Source organism: Arachis hypogaea, chromosome 2, assembly GCF_003086295.3.
Source record: "Arachis hypogaea cultivar Tifrunner chromosome 2, arahy.Tifrunner.gnm2.J5K5, whole genome shotgun sequence".
Classification (NCBI taxonomy): domain Eukaryota; kingdom Viridiplantae; phylum Streptophyta; class Magnoliopsida; order Fabales; family Fabaceae; genus Arachis; species Arachis hypogaea.
Genome location: NC_092037.1, coordinates 20053420 through 20066720, shown reverse-complemented (window position 1 = coordinate 20066720; position 13301 = coordinate 20053420). Strand labels below are relative to the sequence as shown.

Here is a 13301-nt window from a genome sequence, read left to right as displayed (position 1 = left end):
CAAATTTCTAATAGTAAAAGTAAAAGTACTAGAAAAATAAAAAAAAAATATTTTTTTGAGAAGTTGTAATTTACATATATTTTTAAAAGATCTTTTTTCTTTAAAAAAATATTTTTTATGTAATAAATAAACAAAAAAGTATTTTTATATTGTTATATCTAAACATAATTAATAAATAAAAAAAATTATATGAAATACCCAAACATAAAATTATTTTTACTTTTTCACAAGATTTTTTAAAAAAATATAACTCAAAAAATAATCTTCTTTTAGAAACTCCCCAAACAAGTCCTAAGTAATCCCATCCGTTGAGCCGTTTATTTCTTAGGTTTGGTACCATGATCAAACCGTTCATATCATATGATTCCTCGTCAGATATCTAATCCATAGGCGAAGAATTCGCGCGCTCAATTCCTCTCACTGTTTCACACTTTCACTCTTCACAGTACTTCTCTCTCTTCTGATCTGATTACAGATTTTAGAATTAGATTCACTTGCGTTCAGATTTTGAAGATTCCGTTGTTTCGCTTTCTGCCCTAACCTTAGTTCTTTTGTATTTTTCTGCACCCACTCCTTCTTCTTCTTCTTCTTCTTCTTCTTCTTCTTCTTCTTCTTCTTCTTCTTCTTAATCCCGTAACAATTTTTCTATTTGAGGTTTACTGTGTTGTTTAAGAGTTCGAAGAAAACGACATTATCTTTTTTTTTTCTTATAAAAAAAAGAAGCTGTGAACTTAAGGGAGCTGAAAATGGGTGTTAGTGCTGCCCAGGTATTATTACTATATTTTATATTGTTTTGTTATTAATTTTAATTTAAATTCACTTCCTAGTATTGTTTTTTTTGTGGTTTTGAAAACAGCTTTGATTCTAAGGATTCTGTATCTTTTTATATTTAGTTTTAAACTGCATTGATGTGAAATTGTGAATGCAGGTGGGTTCATACTTTGTTGGACAGTATTATCAGGTTCTTCCACAACATCCCAATCTGATTCATCAATTCTACTCAGATAACAGCACAATGATCCGTGTTGATGGAGTTTCCACCGAAACCGCTTCGAATGTGCTGGTACCTAAGTGTTCTAAGATAAAGAATCCATGTTTTCTTTGCATTCATGTTTCTTTGCTGTGTTTGTAACAGTTTGTGGTCATGTTCAATTTATATCTTAGATATTTTTGTATTGTTTTTTTCAAAAATAGAAAATGAGAATCCTAATGGCCCCCAAGATATCAGAAAATGGAGGGATTGTTCCCTATCTTATGTTTGTTTGAGTCTTAATTGATGTATCTTCAACATTCCCTAGAGAAAAAAGAGCTTTCCTACTGTAGTCATGAATAGTTTCTCTTTTGGTGGTTTGCCTTTGGTGTTGCGATTGGCCATGCATAGATCAAAATCATTTAGTGTAGCAAGGTTTTTATTTTATTTTATTTTATTTTTTGGTATTTGGTGTCGGTTTGCGTTAAGTAATTGATCATGTGTGGAGAAGATATGTAAAACCAAGTAAGGCTGGAGAGTTGATCAAATGCAGTGTAAGCCAATAGCTATATACAGAGGAAGAGTAATCAATGAATATGAAATAACGCATTATGGCATAATGTAGCTGACCATGCCTAATTGGATTAAGCTTGACGGTGGTGGTGGTTTTTTTTGTTGTTGTCGTCGTTGTCTTAGTGGAACTTAATTTCCATTTCCATTTTCTTAATTGATTCTTGGTGTAAGTTATCTAGCAAAACGTTGATCAAGTTACTTTTCTCCAATACAGCAAATCCATGAACTTGTTTTATCATTGAATTTTGGTACAATAGAGATCAAGACTATCAATTCTCTTGATTCTTTGGACGGAGGTGTGCTTGTAATGGTCTCAGGGTTTGTCAAGATTAGGGATGTCAAGAAAAGGCGAAAGTTTGTCCAAACATTCTTTCTTGCTCCCCAGGAGAAGGGTTACTTCGTGCTTAATGACATTTTTCATTTCATTGATGACGGAATATCAGTATCATACTCAAATCCAGTATCTGTAGCATCCGAAAAGATAGACGCAAAGCCACTTACTTCTCTTGGAGAGCCTCCTGGTAATTTGACTGCTGAATCCTTTTCCAAAGACATTTGATTTTGAACCGAATTTTTCCCACATAGTTAGGCACTAATAATAACACGTTTGCTTTGCTGGCAATAACTATAATGAAAAGTGGTCTAAGGGTAGCTTTGGTTCTTCTTCAATTTTTTTTCTTTTCATTATTTGAATTTTGGTGTAAGCATTTTTTATTTTAAAAAAGTGAAATTCTGATGAATTCCACTGGTTGGTGTATGAATCCCACTCTACCTAACAGGGAACATGCTTCTTTGTTATTCTAAAAGTTGCATGCTTTCTGTGACAAAATCTGAAAAATCTTGGTATTCATTCTTTTTGTCCACTTTAAGCACTATGGCCTCCATTTCATAATAAGTAGTATGCAAAGCCTCTGTTTTGTTAAACTTCGAAACAGCATGCCTCAGAGTCCTGAATTTGTTGCTTTTACCAGCTTCTGACTATGGTCCGGTGGAAGAAGCTACTGAATATATCAATTCACTTCATGTAGAAGATGACCTGGTTGACAAGTATAGCCTTCCAGAGCAGCCGCAGCAGCTACATCAAGATCTTGAAACAGAAATTGTGGTTGAGGAAACTCCTGCAGAGAAGGCATCCCCTACAATCCCGAGTTTTGCTCATACCACCCGCAAATCCCCTATAGCTTTTGGGGAGGAACCTTTGGACGAGTCTACCAAGAAGACTTATGCATCCATTGTATGTATCTCTTTCTCTTTCAGCATGTTTCTTGTTTAGCGCCCCCTTCTTTTTCCTTCATTGATTGTTAGAAAAATTACCAACTTGACCCTTAGTCCAAGTATTATATTTGGTTATTTACTAAAATCACCTTTTGGAGGAGAGGGATGGATTGTTAGTGTGGACATTTAAAGCACTGCACACTAATAGCAAACAAAGTGTTACATTGTGTTATAGAAGTGACATAAATTTTCCACTTGTAATTTAAAAAGAAAAAGGAAATTGAATTTCAAATGTGATGTCATTTCTTTACTTAATCAGTGGATTATAGATTAAATCCCTTTTTGGGGGGGGGGGGGGGGGGGGGAAGGCTCGCATATTAATACAGTGAGTGTGTGTTTATCAGTGCATTTATCCTTATTTAAATTTCCTATTCTGTTTCCTCAAATGGTTGCAAAATTCTCTTACAAGTAAGCACATTTTCCATATTTGTAGAATATTAGAATCCTTTCACCTCCTCTTCAATATTTTGCCTTAATTTGATTATGTTACAACAATCGTGCAGTTACAAGTTGCAAAAGGTCGATCTGTGTCATCTGCTGCTCTACAGCAGTCTTTCAAAAGTACCCCAACTCCTTCAGAGTCAAATCATGTAGCACAGCCTGTTCAACAGTCAAACTCTGCATTTACATACATTCCTGATTCACGGTTTGAGTTAGCAGAAGAATTCTATGGGGCAGAGGAAGAAGGTTTAATTTTGTATATCTTTGTTTGCTTTACTGTTTGTTATTTTCACCAATTTGGCATCTGACTGTAAGGATACTTTAGGTGACTGTTGTTATATTCCTTTTGGCACATTTGGTGGAATTATATGTTTATATTTATTCGCTCATTTGCTGATATATGATGGAAATTATTTGTGTTCACACTCTGAGTGGAGGTTTTTTGTTGGTGATCTTGTTACCAACATTGAGTGACAGTTGTTATCTAATATCTAATATTTTAAGGGTTTAGGGATGCACACACCTCCATTGACAGATGTTTTGACAAGCGAGTTCTATAGGATAGGATTAGATGCCTAGCATCTATTCGGTGTAAAGCTCATAATCTGTATAGAAGCCTTTCCCTCTCAGACATGTTGAGAGATTGAAAAGCTATGCTTTATAGATAAATCTTTTGTTTTGTTTAGCTTTTGTATAGGGGATCCCTTTTCCCAAATTTGTATAAATCCTTCTCATCTTATTGAAATCTTTTTTTTTTTTTTTCAAAATAAAATCTAATATTTTAAAACAGATAAATGCTGCTAGGTAAGAGGTTGCTTAGGCAGACCATGGGTCCAAAGGAACTTGAGAAATTAAATTATACTATTCCATGATAGTTTACTAGCTTTGCTATTACATCATTTTGGAAACTACATTATAATATTTTCTGACCATGTCCACATTTTTTATGTTTGATTTATAATCTTTCAGGTGAAGTAACATCTGTCTATGTGAGGAACTTGCCTGCTACAGTTACTGAAGCTGAGATTGAGCATGAATTTAAGAGTTTTGGCAGGATTAAGCCTAATGGTATATTCGTTAGGGTCAAGAAGGTAAGCTTCCTTCATTGCTGTTAAGTGTTAACTGAATAACCACATATTCAATCTTGAAAAGAGAACAAGCCTAAATAGAGTTTATGTGCACAGGAAATTGGAGTTTGTTATGCTTTTGTGGAATTTGAAGACATTGTCGGGGTTCAGAATTCGCTTCAGGTTGGGAAGTTAATTTATTAATTATTATTATTATTATTATTATTATTATTATTATTATTATTATTATTATTATTATTATTATTATTATTATTATTTGTTTTGTTGTGAGATGTGATGTATATCTTATGATCTATATTGAATTCCGTAAATATAGTAAACATCGATGTCTGTTTAATGTTTGTTTGCTTTATACTGATATCTGAATGTTAGCTATGGTATGTATATAAGTAGGCACAGTTATTAATTTCTGTTGATGCTTTACTAGTAGTTATTACCCTCTCTCTTTTACTTGCTTCTAAATAATATGTTGATTTTTTTTTATCATTAGTATTAGCCCGGACTTAAAGTTGGACTGCAAGTGAACTCAATTATCTTTAACTGTCATCAACTTTCTCTTTGTGTTGCAATAATTTGTGTCCAGATGACATTTTACATTATTTTATTATTTATTTCCCTTATAAATATCTTACCTGTTAATACTCTATCACTGTAGGCTTCTCCTATACAATTGGCTGGAAGGCAAGTATACATCGAGGAGCGGAGACCAAACAATGGCATTACAGCTCGGGGTGGAAGTAATGTCCCACTTCTTCAGTTTCTCTTGCATTATTTAAATATATATGATCATGGACATTGATACGTGAGGAACAAACCAAATTTTAATAATTAAGGCTGTGTTTGGTTATGAGACTAAGACAAGACAGGACACAGACAAGACACAAGGGACAGAGACACAAAAATTAGTGTTCTTGTATCTTGTTTGATGATAAACTAAGTATAAGAAAGAACAAATTACAAAAGTCTAATTTATTCTAATTTTTTTTCCGTACAAAAAATTTAGAAAGAAAAATATAATAATAAAAAATATAAGTATGAAAAATTAATAGGAATAATGAAAGAAAAAATAAGTTGTGTCTCTCGTTAGTGTCTCTGTGTTCTTCCTGTTAGGAAGGACACAAAATACACTAATTCAGTATCTCTGGACAAAATGTTTGTGTCTATGTCTCATCTGCCAAACATGATTTTGTGTCTCTGTCCCTGTCTTGGTGTCCGTGCCTATAAACAAACGCAGCTTAAAGGACTAGGGCACACAATGTATATAAATATAATTCAAGATCTAACGGTAAGATATTCATTATTGATAATTTGTCCCTGTCTATTTGTCCCTAACAGTATTTGAGTCAAAATACAACTACAATAACAAAGCCTTATCCGACTAGGTGGGGTTGGCTTAGAGTCAATAATTTCTTAAATTGAATGTGTATAGTTATATAGTCATCGTATGATATAAGATCTAATACAAAAGCTAAATTGTGTCTCCGTGCTTATTGCTTAATATATGTAGCATAAAAAGCATCAATAGCATTGTTGCTTTGTATGTTTTATCTATTGTGTTTATGAAGAAATGAATTCTTTGGAGGCTTTGATAGGAGTATAGAATAGTTGGTTTCTTTTCTGTGTGGCACAAGTTTGGTATGAATAAGAATAAGAGATGGAGAAAAGGCAATCATGTTTCTCGGTATTTGAGAGGGATATTCTTTCGAAAGATCCCTCATCTCTATAGAGATTTTGGATCCTTGGTCACATTGACCAAAAATTCCGTAGCAATAGATCATTCTTCTCTTATGATTTCTGAATCAGTTCTATCAATGACCAAGAAAAACTATAAACAAAACCGTTAACAAGATCTGTTGTTGTATACTTAAGTTTGAACTTGGTAGATAGCCCCAGTAATATAGAATACTGTTAACATTAAATATATAAAAGTTCATGGTTATATGATCTACTAATATCTGATGAAAACGAAAATGGTAAAATGAAATATGTCATGCAAGAGGATGGTTTTTGGCTCCTTTGTTTATGTCTGTCTTCATAGTGGACTAGTAAGGTTCTGTTTATTTTAAAAAATTGCTAAATATGTAAGAACCGAATACATTTTTTTTATTTAAATTAAAGCTGTGAGATTTTGCCCCAAAATAAAGAATAAAGGAAAGGCACCCTTAGTCTTGTGCAATGTTTCATCATTTTGCTTTTTCTTTTGCAATGGTTAGAAATGAGTAGGCTTATTTTCTGTTGTCTATTTCCTCTGTACTAATCAGGAAGGGGAAGGGGCAGAAGCAGTTATCCAACCGATGCTTTGAGGGGGCGTTTTGGTGGTAGGGGCTTGGGTAGGGGAAGTAATCACGATGGCGCTGACTACCACAGAATAAGAGGCAACGGTTTTCCTCAGCGTGGATCGCAATAGGAAAAAAGGAACCCTATATCAAAGCTCAGATGAAGATTTCATTTCGGAGCTTACACATTTTCTGAAGTTAGATCTTGATTTTGCATATTTAATACTGAACATTTTTACTGTTGTTGCCTGACAAAGTAATTTTATGTAATATGTTTCAGGTGTTTTTATTTGCTAGGTGAAGCCGTGAATTGAATTGAATTAGCTTCTTTTGCTTGTGTAGAGTTAGTGTTATTTTATTCCCTTGAATGCTTTTGGTTGTGTCATTCAAGTGGGAAAATTTTTGACATTAAGGTAGTTTCATGTTAGGGATTGTGAATTGTGAAGTGCTTTCAATGATAGAGTAGGTTGTGTTAAAAAGGGAGGAAAAAGAAGTATATTCCAGAAATTAATGAATTTTCTTAATTGTCATATTTTCGATGCAGAGTGTTGTGCCCAAATTGGAGTATATTGGGTTTGTTTTTGTGGTAGCAATAGAATCAAGTAAATGTTCAACTTGTCTCTCAACAATTGTAAAGAAGCATACTTGCAAAGGAAATTTATATCATTAGGTTATCACCTATCACACTCTTTGGCCGCATTTGGGGGAGAGAATGAGAGACATAGCCTGAAAGACAAAGACTAAATTAAATCGCTATATTGTGTTTCATGTAAAATGTACAGAATTAAAATTTTAGTTTCAGTTTCTGGCTATCAAAGTCGGAATCTCCTAGTCCCAGTTCAATAAACACTACCTTAGATCACATGAAAGTATAGAATTGAATTTGGCAAGGAGAACTAATAAAAACTCACTTAAGCTAGTTTAATATAAAGCTACAACTACTTGCAATAGTCAAATTAAGAATTCTATAAAAGATCATGACTTAGATTCATGAGGAAATTATAATGTCGGGTCAATGTCTAACTATACAACCTGGAATAAAGAAGTGCTAAACTTTTTAATTTTGCCTAACCTCTCCTCCAAAAAAAGTTCTGTTGCAAACAAACCAAGTTTCTATCACTTTAACACTTGACCACTTTTGTTTACCCTTTGTGTTTTTGGTTTATGCTTTTGTATTGGATTCATATTATTAGCACTTGAGTTTGAGGAATTATTATTATTATTATATTTTTTTGGGGAAGCTAAGAAGGAAAGAAAAAGAAAGTGCAGCAGAAGAAAGTAGAGGTGCCAAACATGAAGCATTCATAAGTACCAAAAAAAATGAAGCATTAATTTGTTTTAAAATGAATTGGGCAAAAAATTATCATGGTATTTAGGACAAAAAATTGGGCAAACTATTTGGAAATTGGAATTTAGTTTGACATGTTTTGAATTTTGTGGTTTAGAGTTTACTCACTGACAACGATAATACCATACCTTTATTGATTCTACATTTCTACTTGAGACTATTTTCATTTCAAATTGATGAAATTCTGCAACTAGTATAATTAATCTTAAAAAATTGGTGTAATTTCTTAAAAAATGTCACTGCTAAATTCTTAAATCTTTCACGATTTTCAAGATCTTGCATGCAAGATAAGCTAAAAACAATTAAAAAATGTTTATATAATCTCCAAATTTTACAATTAAATTCAATGAAGGAGACATTAAAGTTAGGAGTATTAATCAGATGTTTTCAGCATAAATAATCAAGGTTAACCGAGAACTAAACTTTAGAAGAGACAAAAATACTGTAAGAATTTACGAAGTATCCCTATTGCAAATATTTAAACAAATGTTGTTAATATTTCAATACTTGCAAAGAAATAGAAGTAAGCAACAATATATTAGTATTATTGGCCAATAGAATTGAATGAGTGATCAGATGGAAGTTTTCTTATAAAACAATATTAGCATAAGCCAGTGCCGTTGCTCCAGTTGCTGTTCAATTATTAATTAGTTTTAAATAACATATCTTGGAACTATAAATGATCTGTAACAACTGATATAAACACCCAAGGAGGAAAACAGAGGAATAAATACACTATATGGAAAGCAACTACAATACAAGAATGGTCGAACAAACACATAAAGGAGCAGTTGCTCAACCACCGCCGCCGCGTTCCTTGTCAATCTGCTCCCTTTGCTTATTAGCAAGCTTATCCAGGGCAGACTGAACAGCCTCACGGCCTCCAACAATCAACTTGATAACTATTTCCGGATCGGTCTCAAATTTTGCCTCTTCAAACTCCTTTCGTGCGTTGTCTCTGAGCACGTCACGCCACAAGACTCCCCTGGAATCAGGCCACATGAAAAACCGGCTGGCGCGGAGGATGTCCCTGTAGAGGCTGAGGGCTTCCCGGCGGGTGGAGGTGAGTTTCCTCCGATTCAAGAGCTCCTCTTCATCGTCGTCAAGGGACTTCTCCTTCTTCACTAGATGCCTATCTAGAAGCTCCTCTACATTGTCAGGCCCATCGTGCAAGAATCGCTCCATGTGGAACAAAGATGTGCGATTTACAGCAACTTGTTGCCGTATGCATCGCCATAGTTGCAGCTTTCCAGTCATCCCCCCTCTCTTCTCCTGCTTCCAGCAACCGATGAACCAATGTCTAACCTGCTTACATTAATTGGTTATGGACTGAATCAATTTGATATTTACTAGCCTGGTCCACAAAATTTAAAATCAAACTAGAGGCCCTCTGTTGTCAAAATTCCAAAAACCATACAAATCAATCTAGATTCCTAATCCTTTTTTCTTACCCTTAACATTTGAATCCAACACAATGTAAGTAATTTAATTATATTCTTCAATCTTCATTTCTTCCGTCTCCTATCTTCTTTTTACTTAAAAAAAAAAATTAATCTTACTATAAAATTAGACAATGTCTAAAAATATAGCACAATATGTGTTTGAGTAGTATACCATCTACTAATACCAAAAAAGTTTGGGAGCTAAATGTAAATAACTAAGTATACTTGAGTGTCATTTTCCCACATTACCCAAGGGCATTGACACTCTATCGTGCCGCCAATAACTCATCCCAGGAGGTCCTTCTGAGTTGTCACCATCACTTCCCAATTTCAAAAGTCGCCGGAGGCATTTTTGGCAGTGACTTTACACCTTGAAGTGCAACATTCAGTTGAAGCCCATTGGTAAAGGTAATGCATGCCATCCCTCTCCATGGCCTTCATCAAACAAAGACACGCTTACACAACTCTCTCCCCACTCTTAATCTATTCCTCTTTTTCAGAAGCTTTCGTTTCAAAAGCTCATGACACATAACATAACTATAAAGAAACTATAGGAGAGAACAATACTTAATCTTTGTTAAGGTAGTATGTCACTTGCAATTTGCAAAGCCCATCAAAGAATTAAACCCCAATGTTGAGTTTAGAAAACCTACACCCAACTTAGCCAACCAATTTCATAATCTAAATCTACAATCTCATCATTTCAATTCCTGAATTCAAGAATTAATTAGCATACAGCATTATCAAGTCATTCATCACAATCAAATAAGCAAGGCACAAACAGATTCATTAAGACCATCACAACCTTACATAACAAAAATATTAGAAAAACCATTTTGCAAGATTGGAAACATATATACAGCAAATTAAACTATCTATGAAATAGTGTAACAACAAATCAGAAATAGATGAGAGAAGTGGGAAAATACCTAGACTCGCAAAGATCGTCAGAGCAGCTTCACACACAAGATGGCAGCGAGGATGTGAAGGGGCAAAGACGTGAAGAGACCATGGCGGAGAAGACGCGAAGCGAGGGAGGCAGAGGACGCGTGATGTGGCAGTAACGGAGCACAAGAGACGATGGGCAGTGGAGCAGAAGCAATGCCACGGCGGAGGGTGGGAGGCTGACAGAGGCGCGACAGCTCAAGGATGGAGACCGGAAGGAAGCAGCGGCGGATTCAAAGTGAGAGAGTCCGTGAGAGCAAGGCAGAGAGTTTTTTATAACCAATAGTGGTGATGTACACACAAAGTGTGTTTGGATTAGAGTTGGCAAAACTGGAGTTTGAATGAAAATGATTTTGTAAAAGGCGAAAATTCAGGTGCAATCGACTTCATGTGAAGTTGATAGTTGATAGTTAAGAGTTGTTAGATAAAAATTTAGTTAAATCAGTCAAATTATCTAACGGCTCTCAGCTATCAACTTCATGTGAAGTTGACTGCACTTGAGTTTTTATCTTTGTAAAATTGATTTTGAATAGAAGTGAGTTTATGCCAATATGATTTATATTTGGCAATTTTATACTAAAATTAATTTTGATAAAATAATTATTTGAATAATATTAATTAAAATCACTTTTAGATAGATAATTAGTTAATTACTTAAAAAATATAATATTAAATTATAATATTATTTTTTAGTATATTTAATCTTTTTATACTTCTTTTAGTATATTTTTTATATAATATTTTTAATGAAATTTTATTTTAGTTTGTTATAATTTTTTAATAAAAATTAATATTTATTTATTAAATTAAAAATAACATATAAAATAATATATTTTAATACTTTTTATGAGTATTCTCAATAATCTTATTTTGTTTACCGTATTGGATTCTAATTTTTTACTGATTATATTTTTATTATTATTTATAATTAATTTTTTATTTAATTTATCATTTTCAACAGGAACAATAATACATATTATAACAAATTAGAATAATAAACAATGAACAAGAATTATAATAATAAATTTTACAATGTCAAACAAAAAAATATTTTATAATTTTATTAGTACTTTCAGTATTCTTTTATTTAGTATTATTTTGGATTGTAAAATTTTATTACTTTATCATTTTTAATAAGATCAATAATTCATATTATAATAGAATTAAAATAACAAATTTAATAAAAAAAATCAAAATATAAAAAAAAACAAAAAATTGAAAAAAAATTAAAATATATGAAATGACTTTGAAACAAATATGAAAATTCTTTTGGAAAAAACCAATAATGATCATCAAAGGTGAACTCACTTTGAAGTGAATACAGAAGCAACAATTTTTTGCTTCCAATAAATGCGCTTTTAAGGTGCAAAATCACTTCTACGTTTAGAAGAAAAAGATTGCCAAACATAAAAGAGTTTTTTTTTAACTCAAATAATGATACCATAAGATTAATTAGTATATCCATATATTTATTAGTATACTATTATTAATTAATATAAAATATCATGCATTTATTATTTTAATTTATTCATTACTTATAAATAAATTATACTTTGTAAAATATTTTATACAATTAAAATATAAATATATTTTTTATATTAAGAATAGAGAGTGAGTACATACTCTCTAAAAAAATAAAAAGAATTTTTAGTTGGACACTTTTTTATTTCTAAAATAATAAATTTTAGATTATAACATATTATATATCTCTCTAAAATACTTTTAAACATTATATAAGTAAAAAAAAAGTCATTCACTTTTAAAATACTTAAAACGTCTCTTTTTTTTAAGATGTTTAATTTCTATCGATTAAAATTCAACATATATAATTGATTAAATCGTGCTATTTTTGTTAAATTTAGAGATCGGACAAATCGTAGACCAAACAAATCGTTTCGATTAAAAAACCAATTAACCAAACATCGAACCGATTAAAAAGTATTTTTCTTTATAAAAAATAACTACAATGCGCATATTATAAAAATAACTAAAATACTTCTATTATATATATTACTTTTAAGGACGGTGTGAGTAGAATTAGAAAGAAAGAGTTTGAAAAAAAAAAATCGAAAAGATTTAGAATTCTCAAAACTACCTCTATATAAAGATATTATAGTCATTTTTTATAAAATAAAATATTAATTCTAATATGTTAAAATTTTACTTCATTGATTTTTTTTAATTTAAACGGTTTATTCGATTCGATTTTGATAAAAGTAATCCAATTTAACTAACATGTGTTGAATTTTAATTAATAAAAATTAAATATCTTAAAAACAAAATATCTTAAAGGTTTTTATCTGAGTATCCCGGCACCGGATTCGATGGTCCCAAAATGTTTGGACCATTAAATGGTCCCATAACAAAACATGTTTTTTAAGTTTTTTAGTAACTGTTAAATAGTCCTTTTCTAATTTTAATTACAAATTAATCTCATATATTTTATTTAATTATAAAAATTATTTTTTATTTTATAAATTATTATTTTATCATTCATCTATTATGTTTATTAACAATCAAAAATAAAAACAATAACGAATTAGATCTTCCATTGATCGTAATAAACTTTTTGGCAATCCCAATCAATTATAAATTTATCTTTAATATGTGACATTCGTCTAGGGTTGTGAAATCGTGTTTCTTAGAAATAAGCCAGATAAGATAAGATAATTATCATAAGCTATATAAAGAAGAGCCAGAGGCCCTTAGGTACAAACTCATTCTTCATACTTTATACCTTTCAGACTGCAGAGTATCTTTGCAGATTCCACCACCCCAGCCACTCCAAGAAGACGATCCGACAACCGTTGCAAGTCCCTGATCCTACAACCACTAACAACAATGGTTCTCGAGATTAGCATTGAACCCAGTATGATCACCGAAGTCGAGACTTACGACCTCACTTCCCGCCATTATCCTTACACCGTTTATGCCGACGACCAA

The 13301-nt window shown here is 32.0% G+C and overlaps 2 protein-coding genes across 2 annotated transcripts; one reads left to right on the top strand and one right to left on the bottom strand.

The window, feature by feature from the left end:
* Positions 1 to 349: 349 nt before the first annotated feature.
* LOC112741000 (nuclear transport factor 2) lies at positions 350 to 7155 on the top strand. The gene is made up of 9 exons (XM_025789777.3): positions 350 to 767; positions 929 to 1063; positions 1758 to 2064; positions 2515 to 2777; positions 3322 to 3505; positions 4229 to 4350; positions 4444 to 4509; positions 5003 to 5084; positions 6609 to 7155. Exons 1-9 carry the CDS (start codon positions 747 to 749, stop codon positions 6752 to 6754), a joined length of 1326 nt encoding a protein of 441 aa, XP_025645562.1. The 5' UTR covers positions 350 to 746; the 3' UTR covers positions 6755 to 7155.
* Positions 7156 to 8531: 1376 nt separating this feature from the next.
* Positions 8532 to 10684, bottom strand: LOC112741006 (uncharacterized). The gene is made up of 2 exons (XM_025789788.2): positions 10343 to 10684; positions 8532 to 9276 (listed from the first exon to the last, which is right to left on the bottom strand). The coding sequence occupies exon 2, from the start codon at positions 9226 to 9228 to the stop codon at positions 8767 to 8769; it is 462 nt and encodes a 153-aa protein (XP_025645573.1). The 5' UTR covers positions 9229 to 9276; positions 10343 to 10684; the 3' UTR covers positions 8532 to 8766.
* Between the last annotated feature and the right edge of the window lie 2617 nt (positions 10685 to 13301).